The sequence below is a fragment of the Pectinophora gossypiella genome, chromosome 23 (assembly GCF_024362695.1).
Source record: "Pectinophora gossypiella chromosome 23, ilPecGoss1.1, whole genome shotgun sequence".
Classification (NCBI taxonomy): Eukaryota; Metazoa; Arthropoda; class Insecta; order Lepidoptera; family Gelechiidae; genus Pectinophora; species Pectinophora gossypiella.
In genome coordinates, this window is record NC_065426.1 from 10,758,152 (window position 1) to 10,783,262 (window position 25,111).

General features: G+C 40.7%; 1 protein-coding gene across 2 annotated transcripts in view; it reads right to left on the reverse strand.

Moving 5' to 3' along the window:
• Positions 1–20: 20 nt before the first annotated feature.
• LOC126377501 (mucin-5AC-like) overlaps positions 21–25,111 on the reverse strand; it is a 72,323-nt gene continuing 47,232 nt past the window's right edge. For both annotated transcript variants that reach the window (XM_050025237.1, XM_050025238.1), the window contains 2 exons: positions 1,876–6,327; positions 21–1,651 (listed from right to left, as the gene is read on the reverse strand). In XM_050025237.1, coding sequence (XP_049881194.1) covers positions 686–1,651; positions 1,876–6,327 — 5,418 coding nt within the window. In that variant the 3' untranslated portion in view covers positions 21–685. The remainder of the gene's footprint in view (positions 1,652–1,875; positions 6,328–25,111) is intronic.

Genomic DNA, 25,111 nt, shown 5'->3' on the forward strand with positions numbered 1-25,111 from the left:
CTTTTTAAATAAAAAATATATATTTTTTAATCATTTATTTTCTGTTTAATACAAGTTACATTTTATTTAATAATTGGTAAATATTCACATTTCATGAAAAGCAAGTGGAAAGTAGCTTTGGGTGGGGTAAAGTAAAACTAAAAAAATAATTTCCACAAAAATGCCCTTATGTGCAAAAAGTACGTTAATGTTCAGATTTAAAAAATAGGTACTATAAGTAGAAATAAATAGTTTAAAAGTGGTTATCCTAAAAATATCGGTTACAAAAATATTTTCAGTCGAAAAAGTTATTTTACAAAGAATAATTATAAAAACCTATTTAATTATAATTACATACGATTATTATTCTAAATTAGCAGTAATATAATACACCAGCAGAACTTTTGGCGGTGTGGCCACAAACCTTGAAAAGTTCATTATGATTACTACTTGTTATAAGTAAAAAATAATAAAATTAATACGGTGAAATCAAGTAAAGAGCGACAACCATTTACAAAATTTCACCAGTTTTGCTTAATAAATAAAGATTTTATTATAGTTGACTCAAATATATAGCTTTCAATTTAGTTATTTGAGACACCTATTATAAATTTTATAATTTAAGTCCTCACACATTCACTTTATTGTTTATTCACTATTTGAACACAAAGTCTTTAGCACCTTTTTATTATTTGGGAAGTTGGCCTTATAAAATATCTTTGCTAGTTTTGATGCATTTGCCTCTATAGCAGATTTCTGTTTCGTGTGAAATTTCAGTGGACATTGATGTACTGATCACATTGTTGGGATTCATGAAACTTGACACAGAATATGTTTCTATCTGTACTGATTTTTCTGTACTTTCAACGACTCTCTCTACAGGTTGACGAACTTCAGAAGCGTTTATTTTTTTAATTTCAAAGTCAGGAGTAGCGGTTTCTGTCTTATCATCATCTATTGGCACAGCTGTGATTTCCTCAGGAATGTATGTTGATTCAGTTGTAGGCAATCTCGGCTTACTCTGTTCTGTAGTTATTTGGATTTCTTCAGCTTTCTCTGTGGTTTGTGTCTGTTCCTGGTTATACTTTTTGTAATCTGTGTGACTCTCTTCCTCATCGGTTGTGGCGCCAAATAGATAGTCCATGAGACTGAACCCATCAGATCTGTCCACGATACCTGCAGCTTTAGTAGTGGCTTCAGTTGGTGTGGAATAGATGCTGTCTAGTGTCGGATCAGGAGATCCAGTACCAAGGTCCATTTCACCAGGATTTGGTACAGCTTCAGTGGGAGTTTCCTTAGCCACACTTGTTTCAGTAACTGTAGTCGTCTTCACTTCAGGAGTAGTTTTGACTTCCTCGGTTTCTACTTGAGACGTGTTTTCTATGGTTTTGTTGATTTTCGGAATATCAATAGTTGGTAGAATCTCATCTTCGACTTCATCGAATATGTCTTTGAAGAATTGGTAAGGTGGTTTGTAGGTGGTTACTTTGAGTTTGTCGTTGGCAGGCAATTTGTCGTGGATGGCTTTGGAGGCGGAGACGGGATGGCCAAGACGGTTGACGGTGTTGGTGTAGTACTGGGACTCGGCTGCTTCGATGGACTCGGTAGTGGCTGGACGGACCTTTACTTTCTTCCAGAAGCCACGGCGACGATTTTTCTGTTCTTTCTCCTCCTGTAAATTTACACAGTGCATTAGAAACATTCTTTACTGCTACTTACTGAAGTAGGTAAGTACGTAGTCGTTACATGAGCCATATCAGGATAAGTGAGGTCACACGAAAATAAACATCACATTAGATGTTTACTCGATAGCAAGATAAAAGAAATAGTAATAATGGTAGTAATGTCTTATCTTTTTCTCAATAGATATAAAAAAAACATGAATTATAGTATTACCTCTTTGTGAGTAGAATCCTCTGTCGCTGGGTCAACTGTAGTGGCTTCGTGCTCTTCAACGGTCGTCGATCTAGAGTAAATGTCTCCGGAGGATATGATCCTTTCAGGAGGAATCTCTCCAATTTCTCCTCCTTTGTGTTTCATCACCTTCGACGTGTACTCATCCTCATCCTGTTCCTCTAAACTCTTCATCACTTCTTCCAGCATCGTTTCAAAAGTCGACATTGTATCCCCAGAATCACTCTTCGTCGTCTTACTCTGTTCTACTAAAGCTTCTAGTGTAGGAGGGATATCAGGTATCTTCTTATTAACTCTATTATTAGTTGCTGGCGTAACCGATATTAAAATATCGTCATATTCGTTGTTCTTAGCAGTGATTATGTCGAGTTCTTCGTCATTTCGAGCGGTGGTCGTTTTCTTTTCATCAATTATATCGTTCGGGTTGTAAGGTTTAAAAGAGTCAGTGGAGATTTTAGGAGACCATTGCTCGGTTTCGGGTTCGACGTATTTGGGTCTGTTGATGGAGTAGTTAGAGTCTTGGTCTTCAGAGTCCTCAGGTTCGGGTTTCTTGTTATATCTCTCTGATAGACGTGGTCTGGTGTATCTGCTGTAGACGTTATTTCTCGCTGTGGTCGTTGACGCATCAGTTTGGGCTTCAGATTTTTCTGTGGTAGGTCTGTCAGTCGGACGGCGTCCTCTGAATCTGTTCTTTACCTCGTATGTTCTCTTAGTACTGGCACCACTAGAAGCTTCCGTTGAAGTGGTGGTGTATGTTGGTCGACGACGGCGAAAAGCCCCACGTTTAGTTGTCGCTTCCTGACTAGATGACGTCGTGACCGCAGGTTCGGTGGTGGGTTCCGGCCTGTAAACTGGATGCCTGTGTTCTTGAACTTCGGGACGAGAATGTACTTGTTTCGTTTTCAGATCAGCCTCAATTTCTTCAATCCTCATTGTTGTCCTGCGTCTGTCAAAAGCTGGTCTGTATGTCACCGGTTGAGATGGCCTCCTTCTCTCGGGCTTCGCTCTAGTAGTCTCAGTTGACGTCTGATGGTATTGTCTAACAACTCCTGGGCGCACGCGTACTCTATTGTAAGAGGGCGTAGTTTGAACAATATTTTCTTCTTGTTCTTCTACAGAAGCGAGTGTCGTTTCTCGGCTTGATACTTTAGTGATTTCTATATCAGGAACAGTGGTTACTTCTTCAGGTTTAGAAGACAGGTCACTAATGGAGATGCTCGACGGATTCACCTCGGAGACAGCGCTAAAAGTTTCTGTTCCGAAAGAATATTCAGGCTTTTCAGTATAAGGTAAAGGTGTTGTTTGCTTGACGTATGATTCCTCTTCAGAAGACTCTTCAAACTGTGAATAAGCATCGACAGGAGCTAGGCTGCTTCGAGATTGGTAAGTGTATTCTTCTTTGCTTGCGGGTACTTTAGGGACGTATGTTTCGGTTTGAGTCTCGGCTTTCTCAGTGCGAGTGTACGTTTCCTCTCTGGATGACGGGTTGGGCACATGTTGACTCACAGAAGCTCTATCGTAGCTGTAAGCATTTTCCGTATCATATACTTCTGTAGGAGCTTCTATATCTTTTGTTGACGATATTTTAGGGACGGGCTCGGTAATAGCTTCAATGTCAACTGTGCTAGAGCGTTCCATTAAAGTGACAGGATAGTTCTGATGAAGGACGTCTCTTTGGTAAGCTAGGTCATCCTTGGCACCGGTACCTTTGTTCCCAGACTTGCCGTAATATTCTTCGCTATCCGTAGGTTTGAAGTGGACGCGACCTCGAGTCCTGCTTCTAGAGTACTTGGTGGTACTCTCGCTGGAGTCGATGGGTTTCCTTGTAGCTCGTTCAGTGGTGATCTTGTTGGGCTCGTACTTATTGCGTGGTGGCAAAGGCTTCCGCTCCCTCAGAGGCCTGCGAGTAGCCACGTTCCTAATGGTAGATTCGTTCGAGTCTGCCTTAGGAGTGGTGTATCGGGGACGTCCTCTGTTCCTGATGGGCGTCCTTCGTGTAGTCGTAGTTGTACTAGTTGTAGGACTAGTCTGTTTTTCCTCCTCATAGCTAGTTTCATACTGGTTGTATAGATAAGGTGATTTCGTAGAACCGTCCGTCTCGGATTGCTCATTGTCTACTGTCTGAGTGTTGTAAATAGGAGATTGTGTTTTAATATTGCTATTGTATTCAACCGGTGGATTTACGTTACTAACGGAATAGGTATTTTGAGTATTATCTTGAGGACTAGATTGACTGTAGTCTGACGTCATTTCAGTTTTGGTCGGGTAATCATTTGTATTAGTAACGGGGTATCTGGCATTTGTCAATTCAGATTCATAGTGGATTTCTGGGGAGTAATTTTGGACGTAAGCCGGGGATGATTGATATGTTTTTTCAGTGATTTGTTCTACTGGTTTGTGTGTCGAGCTTGGTGTAGAGCTGATTGGGGTTGGTGGGGGTGATGGCTGAGATGGCTGCGCAGGGTGAGAGGGTGACGAAGATTGAGGGAAGCCAGGAGTCGCGTAGTTTTCATCAAATAGATTATGGTAGTCTAAGGGGGTGCTGAAATGGAAAGCTTGGTTTATGGAGTATGGATTGTGAGTTTCCAACAACTGGCTCGGGTAAGTTGAAGGTCTTGTCGTTGTACTCGACTGTGTTGTAGTCCTCAGCGTGGTGGGTTCAGTATTAACGTAGTTGAAAGCTTTCACAGGCTCCTGTGTCTTGAAGTTATCTTGAACATCGAAGTTGGGAATGATAGCTGGATTATACTGATCTTGGATGTTGCTTAGGAAGTAAGATCCCCCAGTCTTAGGAGTGCTTGATACGATACTGGCCTGAGGTTCCTTTGGTGGTCTGATGGTGCTGACAGTTTGGGGCTCGAAGGAGTAATAATTCGACTGTCGGTTCAATGGAGCATTCGTTTTCGGAGCAGACGTGCTATAGAAACTTACGCTTGGTTTCTGAGTAGCAGGTTTCTCTGGTTTGTAATAATGTGGGGCAGATGAGTAAGAGTTTGGAATCACATCGGCAGTCGCTGGCGGCAAGGTCGAAGAGGTGTCTTTGATTTGCGAATTGATGACGACAGAACCAACATGAGGCGACGGGAAGGGAATTTTAGCGAAACCATTTGGTGTGTTGTAACTTAGAGGAGCAACGAAGAATGGCAGTTGACGGAGTTTCTTGTCGCTATGCTCAATGTTAGACAGGTAAGGCAGTTCAAACTTTACAAAGTTTTCCGGCGGGCCTAAGTTTGAAGGTCCAATGAAGACTTTAGGAGCAGTCAAAGGATTGACGGAGTCTAAAACGGCAATGGACTCGGCGTTTTTCAGCGAAGAAAGAACGTCTCCCACTTTGAGTTGTCCTCCTTTCTTGGCTTCTTGAGTCAGGAAGATTGCTAGTGGTGGTTGGTGAGGCTTCAGTTTCTTGGGCCTCACAGTTGTCGATGGTGATGTTGGTGCTGGAGTACTAATAGTAGAGAATTTGGGCACTTGATCCGGCTCTTTATACTGAGAGTTAAAGTTTGAGAAGTACTCTGGGTTGTAGTTGTCTATTTGCTTCGAAATCGGTCTCTGAAAGTCTGCAGCGAAAGTTTGCTTCGGTAGCGCCTGGTTTGAGAGGGAAGTCCTTTGAACATTTTGGTTGTAAATATCAGTATTCAACAGTTGCTGAGAATTCAACGGACTTCTGAAGTTGAACTGGCCTCTATTCAGAGATTCCAAAGGCACGTAGAGCAACTGTACTTCTTCCTTCTCGGATTTCGCTCTCGGAGGAACCATCTCAGTTTTGGGGATTTTATCCAATGTATCGTATTTAAGTTTCTGTAGGGACTGTGGCTTCTTCAGGAAGGGGAAGCTGCTGACATTTTCGACACGATATCCGTCGACGAATTTCGGTGATTCTATCTTTTTCGGTACTTGGCCGTTGAAGGGTTTGGCTTGAGGCGACGGGAGGTTATTTTTGAAGCTGACCGGGTTGGTTAAGGTTGGTTGTGGTCGCGGCTTCGGTTGAGGGACGGCGTCGAAATTGTACTGCGGCGCGACATAGCCTTGATTCAATGCGAAGTTCGGTTGCGCGAGTCCAAATCTGATGCCTTGACTGAAACCTTGGTCTGACAAGTAGTTCTGTGGCGCAGATGGTACAGCCGGTAACGATTGGAGGTACAACTGCCTGTTCATAGCTGGATTATAGTAAGTTCTTCCGGGGAACTCTTGGCTGAAGCCAGTAGGTCTTTGGAAGCCTGGGAAGACAGGTTCCGCGAGAATTCTTGGTTCAGCGACGGCTTGGCGTTTGATTTGTGGAAGTTGGACAGGCTCCCGTTCAACAGGTCCTGGTAAGGGAACCCAGTCGGAGAGGTCGGAGGTGTACGAGCTGATCTGTCTTGACCATCGGCTCTGATCTTTGGCTGCGGAAAGGGCGAGAAGCGCGAACACGCAGGCCCAGCTGTGACGCGCCATCTGGAATGCAAGGAAACTTTCGTTAATATAGACTGATACCTAATACAAAATACTTACAAATACAAACAAATACTAATACAAATACTTACAAATACTAATACAAATACTTTATCGTAAACATAAGATAGTAAGTACAGAAGGTTAAAACAACGTTTATTTCCTTCAATAAAATCAATGTTTTAATACAAGTGCTTAAGTAGTAATACTGTTACGTTAACAAATTCCTGTGAAATGCTGAAAGTCCAAAAGAAAAAGATGGACAGAAATCTGTTGTTGTTATAAAAAAAAAGCATAATTCACTAGACTAAAACGGATGAGATCTCAATATTAATGAAGTGCTGTGAGAATGTTTTTTTTTACTACTCTTCTATTGTAAGTTGTTACATAATTCTATGTTATGTCTGAGAAATATAGGACAGTGAAGATGAGCTTTTCACATCATTTACATAAGTTTTTGTTCTAATTGGTGCTCTATAGGTTTCATCTTTTTGTTATTGATTATATCATACCTAGATAACGGCCTTCGTGATCCAGTAGATGTGCGTTACGCTAATTATTCGGAGGACCCGGGTTCGAATCCCGGTAGGGACAAAAGTAAGATGATCCGTGCTTCTGAAGGCACGTTAAGCCGTTGGTCCCGGTTACTACTTAATAATGTAAGTACGTAGTCGTTACATGAGTCACGTCAGGGGACTTTGGCAGGTCAATAGTAGCCCTGACGCCAGGATTGATGAGGTTAGTAATCCACATTAAAATCCATAGAATACTAGAGGAAGATACCTAGATAATATAGACAAACAGACCACACGTCGGTTGCTACAGACAATATGCAATTATTTCTTTTTTGAGCTGAGCAGACTGAGATACGCAGTCTGAGCTATGCAGGCTGAGCTACGCAGTCTGAGCTATGCAGGCTGAGCTATGCAGGCTGAGCTATGCAGGCTGAGCTACACAGTCTGAGCTATGCAGGCTGAGCTATGCAGGCTGAGCTATGCAGGCTGAGCTATGCAGGCTAAGCTATGCAGGTCTTATCTCACGCACTGTATCACTGCGACCTGTAAGGTATATAATGATTGCCGCCTTATGCTACAGTTCACCTCTATCTAAGCCCAAATTGCAACTATATCCGAAAGCCTTACGTCGTAATGTCACAGGTTCGAATCGTGACTCAGGCGGGATTCTCTTAAAATGCATAAATGTTTTTGTCATAATTTTAATTATCATAATCCTTTTTGCATAACGTTTTTTAGCATAATAGTACTTTCCCATAATAACATCTAGGAATACTGTTTTGTTAGGTATAACTTATTTTTGGACTAATATTTGTTGGTATAAATTTGATTCGCATATAAATAGGTATCCATAATTCTTTTTTAGAATAACAAATAGTGTTTTGTCATAATTTTACAAGGCATAACATTAGGTTAGGGTGCGGTGGGGGTGGCCCTTGGGCCACCCTTAAGCCGCCAGCATGTTTATCTTACACACGAAAAGTATACCGAATGATGACAAGTCACAATCATGAATCAAATGCAGCCAAGGAAAAAGTAAGTTTCGAAAATGTTCAAAGTTGCGTCAAAACTTTTCTTATTCGGAGTATAGTTTTTATGCTTATAATAATTATGCTTATATATCATTATTGCCATTAGTTATTATGCTTATGGTAGTTATGACTTTCAAAATTATGCTTAAAAAGTTATGACAAATTAATACTATGCGAAACTAATAATAGGACAAGTAACAGTATACATAAACTGCCTATATACGTCCCACTGCTGGGCACAGGCCTCCCCTCAATCAACCGGAGGGGGTATGGAGCATACTCCACCACGCTGCTCCACTGCGGGTTGGTGGAGTAACAGTATGCCATGGTAAATTATTACATAAAATTTTATGAGTAAAAATAGAGAACCGACTCAGGCTCTTAACCACTGAATTCCACTTTATGAGTTTGAATTCATATTTGGATCATAGAAAATTAATATCACGTGGTTTCCAGGATTTGACCCGGTTAATGGCAATAGGCTCGCACCATATTACATGGGATTATAGCTGGTGAGGAGTAGGTGTATGTACTATATACGTATGACTACCCCTTTGGGGACACAGGCGCGATGCTTTGTTAAGTAATAATAAGGAAGTTTAAACGAACTTTAGTGTTCAAACTAATTAACTAAATTAGCTATTCGTAATGTACGTTTTATAAAAGTTACATAATCTACTACTTCAGCAGCTTCGGAGTATAATACGATGGAAGAAAGTTGCAAGTTACGACTGTAATATTTATACATATAGATGGCTTGTTGGCTTGTTGTTCAAAAGTCATTGAACTCTGTAACAAACACTTGTCTTGTGTAATGTGAAATATAATTAATATTATTATTACGCGCGGAATGTTTTTTTCCGGGATAATACATCCCCTTAAGAGGTGAATTCCGGGATTTATTTATTTATTTATTTATTTATTTATTTATATATAGACATTTGTAACATTACAGTATAAACCATTGCGTTACAAACAAGATTCTTATGGGCCTAAAACAAATTTACAATATTATAATGATAAATTGAACAATAATAAAGGAAGGATACACAAAATAATAACAAAACAATTCAATTAATAATAATGAGACAATACATAACAATAAAATAATTATTATTTAACTTATACTACTGACAGGCATCAATTTTTCAAATGCTTTTGCACATTCACTCAACAAACATCCAATCGCACTCTCAAACAAGTCGCAATGTGGTGCGGACGCGAGAACGAGATTGAGAAGAGCACAGACACGTAATATCGGCGTGTGGCGGTGCGCCTGCGTGCGCGCAGCGGGCTGCATCAGCAGCGGTGGCGCGCGGCGCGGCGGATGTCCCCGCCACGTCGGCACAAACACACGCACCAAGCGCTCAATCAGGTAGGCACTGTCAGTTTTACCCCGGATGATACTTAGGGCAAATCTGACAAGTGCTAAGTATCTCCGCAGTTGTAATGAGTCAAAACCCAAGCGACCCTGGAGAAAGAGCGTTGGATACATGTATGGGTAATACCCGCACCTCCTCTTGTACAAATAACGCAGAAAACGTTTCTGCACCTGCTCCAAAATGAGGTTGTATTTCCTCTCATATGGGATCCATACAACAGAGCTCGTTTCCAATATACTCCGAACAAGCGACGTATATAGAGTGCAAGTCGCCTCGTCCGAGAGGGCGGTGGCGTTCCTAAGTACAAACCCTAGGCGACGGTAAGCTGCGATCGCGATCGACTCGATGTGGTCCTTAAAGGTGAGCCTCTGGTCAAAACGTACTCCGAGGTCGCGTACACTTGTCACCCTGACTATCGGGACATCTCCCAACTTAAAGGTGAACTCACGCGGGCGTGACGAACGTGTAAAACTAATCACCTCACATTTGGCGGCGTTGAAGTATAATTTATTCATTACACTCCAATCGTATACTCGACAAAGGTCCTCCTGAAGGGCCACTAAATCATCATCACCGCTGATGGACTTGACTAATTTAATATCGTCAGCAAACAGCAGCACGGTTGACTTTAAAATTACGTCTGGAAGGTCATTTATAGTGAGTAAAAAGAGCAGGGGGCCCAAATTTGAGCCTTGACTCACACCAGATGGTGTCCGGTAGTTATCTGACACAAACGGTCCATATTTTACAAATTGCTCCCTCCCCGACAAGTAATTCGCGAATAATTTTAATAGCTTCGGTGAAAAACCCAAAATGCTCAGCTTCGCCAACAACACATCGTTATCCACCTTATCAAATGCCTTCTGAAAGTCGAGGTAGATAACCTCTACCTGGTTCCCGCTATCCATTTCGGTTGAAATGTAGTCCACAAGATGAACCAAATTAGTGGAAACCGATCTACGAGGCAGAAAACCATGCTGGGCATCAGAAATGTGTGGTTGACATTGGGGCAACAGATGGGCATGCATCGTCATTTCGAATACTTTCGCAAGAGAACATAGAATCGCGATAGGACGATAATTCTCAACCGCAAGCCTCGATCCAGACTTAGGAATAGGGATGACGCGGGATTGTTTCCAGCGTCTAGGGTAAACACCAGTGTCGAGAATTGAATTAAATAAGAAAGTAATAGGTTTGAGAAGCGCATCGGCACAACCATTAATTACGAATGCAGGCATGGCATCTGGCCCCGGTGAAGAAGCTGGCTTTAACTTTTTAATGGAAGCGCGTACATCCGCCTCTGTGATGGAATTTATATGGACACGATTAGAGCCAGAGTCATAAATGGAACCAGCTGATTCCCAGTCCAAACAGGGTTCGTTAGAGAGGAACACTGAGCCAAAGTATTCAGCGAATGCTGCAGCTGCGCCCTTTCCACTAAACTCGTCACCACGCCACGTAACCTTGGGTTCAATACCACCACTGTTTCGCAATCCATTTACAAAGGACCAAAATTGTTGCGGATTCATACGTATTTGATCCGAGATCCTGTGCATGTAGCTTTTATAGGCTTTTACTATGTCTTCTTTGATTCTACATCTAAGACGTGCAAATTCCCTATAATACGTGGGCTCAGAAGTCCTTTTCCATAGGCGATGATAATAGGCTTTACAGCCGATATCATGAATTATGGCTTGTGTATAATAAACCGGATAGGATCTGACGGCATTGGATTCATCTCGCACCTTTCTAGGGACGCAACTATCAAAAATATTAAAAACAGTGTCGTAGAAATATTTTACAGCGAGTTCCGTATCTTTAATATCGTACAAAGCTTGCCAGTCGACCGATTGGATCAGGAGGTACAATTGGTAATAGTCTGCCTTGGAAAAGTTCCAATCCAAATTCCTGTCCACGTTTGATGGGTCAATTCTAGGCGCCCTACAATTCGCATACTCTATTTTGACAATCAGTGGCGGATGATGAGGATCGATTTTTGTGAGTACTTCTAATGGGGAAGCTGCACATACCTGAACAGCACCTGCCATTTCTTCACTGGTCAGCACCACATCTAGACATCTTTCATTCTTATTAATCACGCTATTATACTGGTAAAAGTTACACATAGCTAAAAAACAGTGGAAATAATTATTGACACAATCGCTGGCACTATACGAATTTAGATCGCCTAAGATTAATATTTTTGCACTTGAGTGTTTGGTGCACACTTGCTCAACACTGTTGAACCATTCGAAATAACACTCGTCATTTGCTGAAGGCGGGATATAGAAAACGTTGACATATACATAGGAGTCGTTTATCGAGAATCTAGCCCAGATGTCCTCACACCGCTCACACTCATAAGACTGAATGCGTTCAAGGTGTAATGGGGAGCGCGCGGCAAGCATAACACCTCCTCCGTCGCGCATCACCCGGTCTCTTCTTAATAACTTCCAATCCCCGGTACAGAGCTCCGCGTCGTGAATTGAGCTGTCCAAGTTCGTCTCAGTTATCGCAACAAGATTAACATCAACCAGCAATGAGAGGTTTGTTCGGAATGTAAACAACTTTGATTTCAACCAACGTGCATTCTGATAATAAGCTGCCAGTCTGAACTTAATACTCGAACGACTATTTACCCTTTGTTTCGCTACTGTTGTTATCGCGGGCCTTACGAAAGGGCAGCGACCAGGGCTTTATACAGATGCCTTGTGGCCAAGCTTCAGGTGCCATGATTTTATCAGCCGAGCCAGACGCTATAGTAAGCTTAAAGGATGCATAGTTACCTCTGGCTTTCAAAGGCTCGATTGAGATGGTTTCAGCACGGCCACATATGGTGTCCAGATGGTCACGTATTTGATCTACCGATGTCCCCGTTTTCACATAATACAGGTGCAGTTGGCGGGTCCGCTCGGAGGCAACAAGCTGTGTTTTACCGGGCGTGGCGGAACCATAAGTGACGCGAGACCGCCTTTTCCTAGTCACTGTAGTCCATGTGCCTTCCTCTCCGGAGTTGGTGTCTCGAGATGGGGCCTCAGTGTACGCAACAGGAACAGAATCGGTAGCCGTTGGGCTTACATTAGTCGAGCGGCCGCCGCTCGGAGGACCTTGCTTCAGCGACTGCCGGGGACCTTCACCGCCTTTCTTCACGATATCTGCAGTTTTGCTCTTCTTAGTCACTGGTATAAAACTTTGACTATTCAAAGAATGGGATTCCCCACAGCTAACGTCAGCTCGCTCCAACAGTAACAGCCTGTCCTCAATGGCACTAAGTTTGCTGGTTAAATTACTGACAGCATTATTTAACAAGGCAGCAATCTTGTTGGTTATGGTGTCGCTTATTTTATCAGCTAATCTGTCACATAACGCGGTACTTAACTCTTCCCTAATGAATTCTCGTAGCCCTCCAGGATTCATAGAATCTTCGATGAATGTATTGTCCATACATGCATATGGTGAGCTCTGGGTGGCCACGGGAGCACGACGTATGGTCACATTTTCATCATCAAGGCCTGCATGACGCGCCACAGGGGTGTCCACATTAACATGTAGGTTTTTTGGCTGCTTGCAATAACAGGCCTGACACTTCCAAATACTTCTGCGCTCGGCGGTCATAGTGCCATAAAAGCGCTCCTCACTAACATTGGCGCAATCCAGGCAGTAAGTCTCATTGCAGAGACTACAAAGCAAGTGCCTTCTGCAATCAACTTCGCTCATACAACCCGCACACTTTACCGTACTCATAGTTGCGTAGGTATCTCACAGTGACTGGATACCACGAACACGGCGCGCGATGAATGTGCAACGCGTAGCTGCAGCTACAACCGTAGGTGGCGCGTAGATGGTGCGTAGACGCCTCCGTCGTAGCAAGGGTCACACGCGGTCGTTCGTTGACCCCGCGCCTGACTGGTCACTCACAGGTGCACTCGGTATGCGACGATGTTGCGCAGGTCAGTACCGCGGCCGTTGCAATATTCACTTTAAATACGTTTTTTGTTGTAGTTTAAAAAGTAACTGAGATAATTCAAAACTGTTTGCTGCACTGTTATAACTGTACACTATACTTGGTTTTGGTATAATATTATGGTTATAAGTGAAGGTTTAGCACTAGTTTTGGCAAAATAACCGCGGAGCAAAGTAACGTGCGCCTGCTTCGTATAACGCTGACCGCGTAATCCATCGGGATAAATCGGGATAATCGGGATAAAACATCCCCTCAAGGGATGAATTCCGGGATAAAACATCCCCTTAAGGGATGAATTCCGGTATAAAACATCCCTTTGAGGAATGTATTTTAGCTTTCATTTTATCTTATTACTAAATTTCATCGAAAATAGCGGTTTAACCGTGAAAAGGCAACAGGTAATTTTACATTTATAATTATTATCAACCACTGCCCTATTTTTCCCTAAAAAACTAGCTTGGAGAATGCTACACCGACCATAGTGTGGCTCTTAAGTGAATGATGATTAATTTATTATTACTTTTTTAATAATGTCTTCTATGGGAGACTGGGAAAAAGTGAAAACGTGTTTCTTTGTTATATTTTGTTATGCGAAAAGATAGGCAAGTTTATGATAATGAAATCAAACATTTCAGTAATGATATCCGTGCGATATCTACCTCCTCGTATTGAAACTTCTCTAGGCTGTAAATCGCCCCAATGATAAATATGTGTGTAATATGTTGCTATTGTGAAAATACAATTAAATCAAGAGGTGACATGACGCAGATGACAAAAGTCATTCATTACATTATCATTTTATATTAGACCTTCAATAAATAAATATAAATAAATAAATAAAATTGTTTATTCCGGATCAAAATTACATCCATATTATGTTAGTAAAAAGTGACTTATGAAACTATTGTTAAGTATTGTTCAAATTCAAAAATATCTTTATTCAGTAGGTAACATAGTTACATTTTGAATCGTCGATTTTTACATAACGAACGTCTCATCCGCCTAAAACTACTGCAGCTTCTCACAACCCGTATAGCCGGGGAAAAGAAGCTGCAAGAAAAACCTCGGCGCTGGGCCCTAGACGTTCTTTAAAAAAGTAAAAATGTCATTACACTTGTTATAGCTCTGCCCTGTCTAATGGGGATACTAGGCGTGAATCATACACGAATAAGGGTGGTTACATCAACAGTTATGTCTATAAGTATGATAAAACAGTTATTTGTAACTAGAACAGTATTTCACACCGGGTATATATTGCGTAAACAGAGAATCTTCACACAATGTAATAGGTATTAGAGGCATCTCAATATGAAATCTGGCACGTAATTTTGCGTAAGATGGGTTTTTTTTATGAAATACTGTTGTTGCTTAAAAAACGTGCTTTTCAAAATTGGAAGAAACGGAGCCGGAAAAGGTAATCAGAAATCAGAATCATTTATTCAACGTAATTATCATGGATAAATTTGTTGAAGGTCAATGTAACATTTTTGAATTTACGTGATTTTGCAATGTGTTATGGCTGAGGAGAAGAAATGACAAGAAACCGCAACACAACACACCTTTTAAAAACCAATGAGGGTAGTATACATTAGAAGTTATTTAATTACTAGAGGAACACATTTAACACCAGACATTTTTATAATTTAGATAATCATTAATCTTTGAATAAGCTTTTTTACGTAAAGTAGTCATGAGCAATATAATGTACCCACTTTAGGATTCTGTCGCACTAACATATTTGACACTTAGTGAGACTTACAGTTCAATTTGTCAAAAAAGTTAATGTGACATGGTACCAAAGTATATATTAATAACTAGAGGAACACATTTAATACCAGACATTTTTATAATTTAGATAATCATTAATCTTTGAATAAGCTTTTTTACGTAAAGTAAGCTTTACATAAGCTTAAATTTACACATACAGTCATGAGCAATATAATGTACCCACTTTAGGATTCTGTCGCACTAACATATTTGACATTTAGTGAGACTTACAGTTCAATTTGTCAAAAAAGTTAATGTGACATGGTACCAAAGTATATACATATTAATGCAACAATACAAATTTTTGTGATATGTCCCCACCGGAAATTGAACCCAGGATCGTGTGCTCAGCGCTCAACCACTGGACCACGGAGGCCATTAGGTTAAAGGTTAGGTAATAAAGATCTTTTTACATAAGTTTTGCGCCTTGTTCCGACTTTGGGAACGTTCCCGAGCTTAAAAGTCGTCACAGCTTCCTTAAAGAGGTGGCTCCATTGGATTCCGAACCTAGCCAAGCCCGCTTAAATCTTTGGCGGCGGAAGTGTTCTCCCACCCCTTTTATCGCGCCATCGGAGGGTCTTCCGCCTGGAAGTAATCTAGCGTGGCCCACATGGAAGTCTTTAAATAGGCTCCGGACACAGGTTGGCCGCTGCAAGGATAATCTCTGCAGGTGGGGATACCTGGTTGATGGTTGCGATGATTGCGAGTGTGGAGTAACACCACAAACTATGGCTCACCTTTTGTGCTGTCCTAAGTGCCCTAACACCTGCACTATTAAAGACCTGTACGAAGCCACTGACAATGCCGTAAGCGTGGCCAATTATTGGTCAGCAAAAATTTAGTTTCGATCGCCATCGACTCGCAAAGAAGAAGAAGACGGCGCATTACAGACTATGATGCAACCTCCCTTACAACGTCTTATTAACATGTCTATGGCTAAGGGAAAGTGAAACTTTAACATGTCTACAAACAACTAACTCTATTCTCGCCACGTTTTCTGTTTGCGTTCGTGTTTTGTTTATTATTATGTTAAAATGAAAACGTTGTTATTACAAGACGAAGAATAAAAGATAACATACGTATCTTCGTACATAAGATCACGCCTATTTCCCGTTGGGGTAGGCAGAGAGAGGAATTCACTTTACGAAAAAGAAGCAGTTTCAAATAATTTCAATTCCTCTCTCATCATGATGAATTGGTTTTGAAAATAACAACCTGTAACTATTACATTACACAAAAAATACTATTGTTAGAATGAATTGTCTCTAGGGTGGTACAAGGCATATGAGTCGAGCGACTAGAAAAATATACATCATCATAATGGCTAGCGTTATTCCCTTCTTCACGGGGTCCGCTTACCTAACCTGAAGATTTGACAGATCCGGTTTTTTACAGAAGCGACTGCTTGTCTGACCTTCCAACCCGCGAAGGGAAAACCAGCCCAATACAGGTTAGGTCACATACCTCCAAATCACATTTATCGGGATTGTGGGTTTCCTCATGATATTTTCCTTCACCGCTGGGCACGTGATAATCATTTATGATCAAGAAATGAATTCGAAGTTATTTATTTAGGCCCGTGCCGGGAATCAGGCGTTCGATTTTATCATAACATGACTTTGTTAAAATCCGCTATAGCTCAGTTCGGAAAACGCGTGACTTACACCGTAGTGTCACGGGGTCGAATCCCGACTCCGGCTATAAACCTCTATAGTCGACTTTATGTATTTTAAGTCGGATTTCGATATAGATTACAAATATGGCTTTAGAGTCCTTTACACTTTTAAGGAAGTCAAAACTCAGTACAATAGGCCCCTGCTCACCCCGTTCCGCCGCGCGCCGCTCGCTCACAACTCGCACCACACCACCTAGTGGTAATTGACCGAGACGATACCACTTTCTTCGACTCGGATGCTAATTGGTACGTGCTCTGTGGTGGAGTACGGTAAGGACTTTGGGAAGTGAAAAGTGCTAAGTTTTCGGTAAGTAATGCATATTTTTTTGACGTAACTTATTATAACTAGATTTGCTGCAAATGGCATTAATTACTTGGCCGGGTAAATGGGAAGCGCTGAGGGCTCTCACGTGGGACAAAATTTAAGACAACAGGCATGGGGGTGGTGGCTGAGAGGAATATATTTGAAAAAAATAATCAACTCAAGTGGGAAGTTAGTATAACCGCGATGAAGGAAATCGTCGATCACGCCCGTACCTACTTGGTTGTCTCTTTAGCTAGAGTAATCGGATCGTCAAGGGATGTAATTTGTTTTCGGGAAATTATGCAGTTAATTGTACAGTCATGAGCAATATCATGTATCCACTTTAGAACCCTGTCGCACTATCATATTTGACATTAATGACACTTACGGTTTAATTTGTCAAAAAAGTTAATGTGACATGGTTTCAAAGTGTACACATTTTTAGTACTCGTGACCGTACACAGAATATGATTTATAAACCAATTCGATGACTATCACAAGACAGAAAAACGGTTCAGCTTATGTCAATGGTTGAGCGTTGGGCTCCCGATCCGAAGATCCTAGGTTCGAATCCTATTGGGGACATACCACAAAAATTACTTTGTACCCTAGTTTGGTTAGGACATTATAGGCTGATCACCTGATTGTCCGAAAGTTAGATGAGCCGTGCTTCGGAAGGCACGTTAAGCCGTTGGTCACGGTTACTACATACTGATGTAAGTTAGTAGTTGTTACATGAGCCATGTGAGGGGCCTTTGGCGGCTGGTAATCCACCTCACAATTCACACGATAGAAGAAGAAGATTTCTAGTAGTTTCTTCCAGCAAACTCGGAAAGGGGGAAACCCATTTTATCCTTAGTGCCTACCCTGGACACGCACAGGCGTGAAGGTATCTACTTTGACTTTCATCTATACCAACACTAGCTCGTCCATTTTTACCGTCTACGAGAGAAAGCAGTCAGTAATGGTGGTTTCTCTACGCGTTTGTTATTATTGGAAATGTGCTCTGGAATTCAAAGATACATTATAAATGTAGCCGGATCTATATCCCAACACATAGCATTGCGCCTACGAGTGTAGGAATGGTAGGCTGAATGAAACGTAACGCAAAGGTGTGTAAAAGAGAGAGCGAGGAGTGAGCGAGAGAGAAGAGAGGATTGCGGAATGACAGGGAAATGGCGGACGATTTTTTAACCCCCGACGCAAAAACGACGGGGTGTTATAAGTTTGACGTGTCTGTGTAAATGTGTATGTGTCTGTCTGTGGCATCGTAGCTCCCAAACGGATGATCCGATTTTAATACTGCTTTTTTTGTTTGAAAGGTATATCAGTCGAGAGCGTTCTTAGCTATGTTTGGTAGAAATCAGTTCAGCTCTTCAAGGTCATCAGGTCGTTTGTTAAGTGTGATAGGATTGTTACACGCTCAGTTTTCTTGCAAGCATATTTAACCTTTTGTCATAATAATTGAGTACTTTTTTTTTAATTTAATGTTATTGAAAAAGGAAAAACGTACAAAATAATCGTTTCCTTCATGCCCGATCCCACAGCTTTTAATACTGGGCTGAAAAAATCTGAATGCCATCAAAATGACAAGAAGAGGACGGTCGAGCTGTATAGTAAGTACACCCACTCCTTACCAGCGGTTTAAGTCCCATGTGATAGGACTGTGGCGGACCCAACTAGTTGGCCACCTAGTTCCGCCCACATGCAACAGATGGCGCCATATTCAATAATGCAGTCTTGAAGCAGTCGTGAAACGCGATATCGAAGTTTTCACAGCAAGACGCATATATACGACTTCCAATATAACAAAATTCAAAAAATTCAAAAATATTTATTTTTCAAAATTGGCTTACAAAGTTAGCGCTTTTTGAACGTCAAACATAATTAAATTACATATTATGTAACTAGCTGTAAAACTACTACCACATCGGAATCTGTAACGCTGAGGGAAAGACGTGGCCAGAAAACCTCCCAGCACAGGGCCCTAGTCCTACTGTTTCATGTTTTCCTTTCTTTTCTTTTAATCCAGTTTGTATTACATAATTTATAGACTTAAATACAATGGTATTCCAATTGGATAACACCGTTGGATCGTCGATGCCTAGTTACACTACCAACTTGTGACTAGCGGGGTACTATGCTCTGTTCGGTATCCCGAAAAACATCCTCATCCTCCACACCCTGGCCGCCAAACTGGTGAACCCGACGTGATGCGTATATGTATATGCGTCTTGCTGTGTAAACTTCGATATCGAGTTTCACGACTGCTTGAAGACTGCATTATTAAATGTGGCGCCATCTGTTGCATGTGGGCGGAACTAGCTGGCCAACTAGTCCACAGGACACAAACATACAAGTACATGTAAGCAGCATGGAGAATGCTACACCGACAAGAGCGTGGCTCTTAAATTAGTGGTTGTGGTGTGGTGTGAAATAGGGTGCGAGCTTATCGGCATTCTGGAAACCGCGTGATATCAATTTCCTACAGGGTGTTTCAGTTCATGATTCTGAGCTCATATCAAGTGAAATTTTCCATTGAGAGCTCGAGCCAGGATTCGACCCTGTGACACTAATAATTATTACCTATCACCAAATCTTCAATTAACAACTAACTCTGTTTTAACCAAACGAAAATAACGAAGTTTCCAGTTCTCCAGTAGCGAATCAACATCATATGATCAAGATCATTACCCCGTGGTAATGTAGTTTGCGCAAGCGATGTGATCGAGTATGTGACTTCCACTGCGCGCACGCATCATTACTATGCTAACTATGCGATACGGTCTGCAAAAACTGTGAAAGACTTCGAAATACTTATACAAGTCATGTTAAAGGTATATGACCGGGCTGTTATCTTAATTATTGTACCGGGTGAGAACCCTCAGCGCTCTACATTTGTCCAGCCAAGTAGTTAATGCCATTTTCGGCAAATCTACAATAAGTCACGGCAAAAAAAAAGAGCGATCACAATTCTGGCGTCAGGGGCCTAAATTGTGTTACTCAGTTTCTGTATTGACAGGTATAAATCTTATCCTGCCCTAGCGGCACATCAACCTCGCCGCGATTATATTGAGGGCTTCAACCAATAGCCATACGACGTGTATCTACGTAGATAGCATTCGCGACCATTACTGGTGGAATTCCTCGATATAATTCGCGACAAGCGCGGCGTGGTTGCCGTGCAGACCTTGCTGTGATTGATTAAAACTGACAACTCCTGTCATATCATTAAAAGTTTAGCCAATCACAACACAAGCAGGAAATCTCTCAAGATAGAAACTTATCTACACGAAACCTCTGTTTTGCTAACATCATTTACTTATTTAGCAGAATATAAACACTTTCATCCATTAGCATTGCAATAATTAACACTTGAATTTAATTTGGCACTCTGACACGGTTATAAATCCTCAAATACTTTAATTACATCTAACTGTACGTAATTGTACGTAACATAATGATGTATAATTATTAGATAGTTTTAAAGATGAATGTGTAATTTAATATTAAGAATAATTAAAAAGTATTTTTTTTTTCATTTTTTGCCACTGTGTACTCTGCGTAGTAGACATGCGCGACTGAATAAGTTGGACAGTAACCGCTTGCGTCAAACGGAACGCGATGTATCTATTCTGTGTGTTTGTAACGTTCGGTTTTACGTAATTCTTGAAATATCTTAATAGTTATTTTTTGATCTATTACTGTCATAGGTTTAACAAATCGCTGATTATCACGTTTAAATGGCGTAGAATTGTTAGTTTTTAGTTTCACAATGCATTTTAATAGCTATCCACTTAGTTTGGTTGCTCGTTGTCTGATGACTTGGGGCTCTGCCCACCCCTATAGGGATTATAATCGAGAGATATGTCTCCGACAGTTTCCAAATTCTATATACATCCAGATTAGATTACATACAAAATAATATGAAAATATTTTATTTATTAATACTTTAATAGTTTTCCCATTATGTCAATAAAGTATAAGAATAGAATATATTCATTTGATAATAAAAAAAACAATACCTAATTATTAAATACTTTTTGATTCGCCCCCCTACTCATACCTTCCAAAAGTCCGGGACTCCATAGGCAGGTATATGAAATCGACATACAAAATCAAAACGGTACAGAAATAAAGTTCACAATACAGCCTTGTTATAAAAGTAGCAATCTCTTCCAGATTACAATTACAAAGAAACAGAACATTAACCATTTGGAACGAATTAACGAATACCAAAAATGTCTGCTAATCCGAAAACAGATCTAAAATTGGATGTAATCTAGGTCTTAAGTGAGGCTTCCAAAGCAGGTGGCAAATTGGCTAGGTCGGGACTGGCTGTGGCCTAGAAAGACCTAACCTAGGTACTGTGAGGGTCTGTGGCGATTAATGACGGTTCTAAATTACTCAGTCGCTTAGGTGACTTCAGAGAGTCTTCTATCTGGCTTGAGGCAATAGCATCACGCCTATTTCCCCGAAAGGGTAGGCAGTTTAAGTGCCATGTAACGGGGTGACCTACTGTCATTAACTGGCCACATAATCGTGGAGACCACAGGTGAAAAATCTATATCATCACTCATTTAATCTTCTTCTTATACCAGCCCCATCAACCTTGGTGTCAGGGTTATTATTGAGCCGCCAAAGACCCCTGACACGGCTCATGTAGGTAACGATTACTCTCATCAGTAAGTAGTAACCGGGACCAACAGCTTCACGTGCCTTCCGAAGCATAGATCATCATACTTTCGGACAATCAGATAATCAGTTTATAATGTCCTAACCAAACTAGGGATCACAAAGTGATATTTGTGATGTCTGCACCGGGATTCGAACCCGGGACCTCCAGATCAGGAGCCCAACGCTCAACCACTGGACCACGGATGCCGTTAGAACATAAAGTATAACGCAAACATGAAGAATATAAATGCTACAAAATGAATCCTTATTGCTAAGGTATCTCTTCTAGGCAACCTTTACGTATATTTATTCTATGTACTTATTGTATATATAGTATAAATATTCATCTCACAGACAAACTGACGTCCTACACGGATGGACAGACAGACGTTCTTTGTCTAGTGATTGAGTGTAGTGAAAGCTGCTAAGAGAGCCGAGAAATGTACGCTTGTTTAACTTGTCTAATGTAGGAAAAGTGGCAAGCGACGCCGGGTGATGCAACCAGTACACAGCAATTAAATTATATTTTGTTATTCATCCGACTACCATTGTTGTGCCTGGGTGTAATAACAAGGGTCATCATTTATACCCGAAAACAAAGATACAAGATGCATAATACGTAATATATCGGTGCTAATTCCTACAGACGCCATCTAATTTTATTTTAAGTTATACCTGTCAATTTCTTATCCGCTAAAAAAGAAAGGGACGGGTTATCGACAGGCATAAAATTTGTGGAACACACGTCAATTTTAGGCAGAAATCTAAAACAACCGTCTAAAAAATTTACATCGGCCAATAAACCGACAGAGTTAAGTAGACAGCACGTCAAACGGATTGCATACCAGCGAGATGCCTATTTTATTCGCCCAGGTTATTCATTTGTTTTAAAATTAACTTATTGACAATCATCCGTCCGTTTCCTTTTCGGCGGATAAGAAAAAGACGGGTATATCTTAAAATAAAATTAAGAGGTCTTTGCAGGAATCGGGACCATTATGTATACGTATGTTAATTATGTAGAAAATTAAACGAAGGCAACACTATACAGCCATCTACAGGGTGTTAGTGACATCGTAATTAATACTAAGGGGTATGATTAAAACCCTGATTCTGAGTTGATATCAAGTGGAATTTTTCTATCGCAAAATTCACGATTTTTAAATTTTTTTTTATTATTTTCTCGATCTCGCGAGATTTCGTTTATTTTTTAGGACCAATTCCGAAGCATAATATGACGAGATTCTATTCGAGATTCACAGGATTGGGTGAATCTCCTTGAGTTATACTTTTGGTTTTGATTATGATGACTTCCAAAGAAAACTTAATTATTTAGTTAACTAGTAATATTCAAGAATAAGTACTAAAAGGAGGAGCTCGGTGGCGCAGCGGTAAACGCGCTCGGTCTGCGATTGTTGAAGTTAAGCAACTTTCGCAAAGGCCGGTCATAGGATGGGTGACCACAAAAAAAAAAAACGTTTTCATCTCGAGCTCCTCCGTGCTTCGGAAGGCACGTTAAGCCGTTGGTCCCGGTTGCATTAGCAGTAGTTAATAACCATCAATCCGCACTGGGCCCACGTGATGGTTTAAGGCCCGATCTCCCTATCAATCCATAGGGAAGGCCCATGCCCCAGCAGTGGGGACGTTAATGGGCTGGTGATGAAGTACTAAAATGTTTTTGTTTTCTTTCAAAATAAATATATTTTGTTTTAATAAACCTCACTATCACAAATAAGCAGTTTTCATCGTTTTCAGCCATCTTAACATTCCCCCGAAAAATCCCAAAAATTTCTGGATCTTGCGGGATTGATATTTCCAATCCTGCGGGACTTCGAATTTGCGATCTCGAGTCGGGATTGTATTCCCTAGTACCTACTTATAACTTGTTTAAGTTTCTCATTCAATAGGCTCAACCATTTATCACATTGAGATATCATTGTCACGTGCTCATTGCAAAGCTGTTGCCAATATTGCTCAATGAGACCTTTACACAGATATGTCTGTGTGCCCACAGTGCCCAGTGGGTTGAAAAGGTTTTTGTCCCACGTGTGTTGAGAATAGGCTAGTTTCCAACTAGTCAAGTTACATTTTACTAAACGTCAAAACACAAACAGTGTTACTACAAAACAAAGACTAAAAGATAAACTATGTTTAAAATATAATCCGTATACGAAAAAAGTCCCGAAGGCCGCGGCGCTGCAGATTCTGCATAGAATTATTATAACTTGTCAAGTTAGTTAATTTTATTAAAATCCGCCGACTTCTTTCGTGGCGCGAAATACTATTTCAAACCTAGTTTATTTTTAGTTTGTGTTTTGTAGTAACACTGAAAATGTCTATCGAATTTGTATGAAAAAGCACACTGTGACGTCATAGAAAAACGGGATAAAATATCGGACTTATTATTAAGTTTTTCTTCATTAAAATTCATAAATGAGTTAAACAGACGAAAGATAATGTTTTTCTTTAGTTTTAGATCTGTTTTTATTTATTTATTTATTTATTCATTTTCGGAAAACCAACAGCTACTTTAAACAAACTTACTTACTACTTTTTTAGGTAGTAATCAGTATTTCATAATTTAGATTTGCCATTATATTATGGCATTAACTACTTGGTCGGATAAATGGGGAGCGTAGAGGTCTCTCACCGGGGAAATCGTCGACCTCGCCGGCGGGGTCGGTATCGGGGGTAGGTAACACATACACTTTCAAACCAATTAATATTAATACATAATTATACTTTATCACGATTAAACCGCTGAACCGATTTAGATGAAATTTGGTATTGAGATAGTTTGAGACGTTAGACGATATTACCTACAATCTAGTAAGCAATTTATCTTTAACCTAAACTACTATAAATAAAATAGTATATACTTAGAGTTTGTCCACTGAGTCATCTTAGATTAATTTAAGAGGAAGACACTTTTTTTCGTGTTCTTATACACATCACTGTAGAAGAGAGAGAAAGAAAGAAAGAAAAAATATTTATTCGCCATACTTATTGTTATCACATATTAAAACAAAATAATACAATTATGAATGTATGCCGAAACGGTTCCACCTCAGCATAATGCCATAGCCTAGACTATGGCGCTGATTTTCAGTTGGGACCGGTAACATAATGATATCTCTGCATGCGATTTTGACAATACGCCTACAATGCCTCAAGGCGTTAGGGCTATGACGTGTTCCGAGGGAGGTGATTTCTCTGTTTCTACTAAGTACACTACCTTGATCGAAGGTAGGCGCCGCTAATTTACCATAGGGCCATGGCACCAAACCATACCGCCCACGTAGGTTCATTAAGCAGCTATTCAGTACGAATAATTTTAAATCATTCTACGAATCTATCGTGCATTTGTTTGACATAGACAGCCTCTGTGGCCTAGTGGTTAGAGCGTAAGGCTCACGATCTGGAGGTCCGGGTTCGATTCCCGATGGGGACATTGTCGAAATCACTTTGTGAG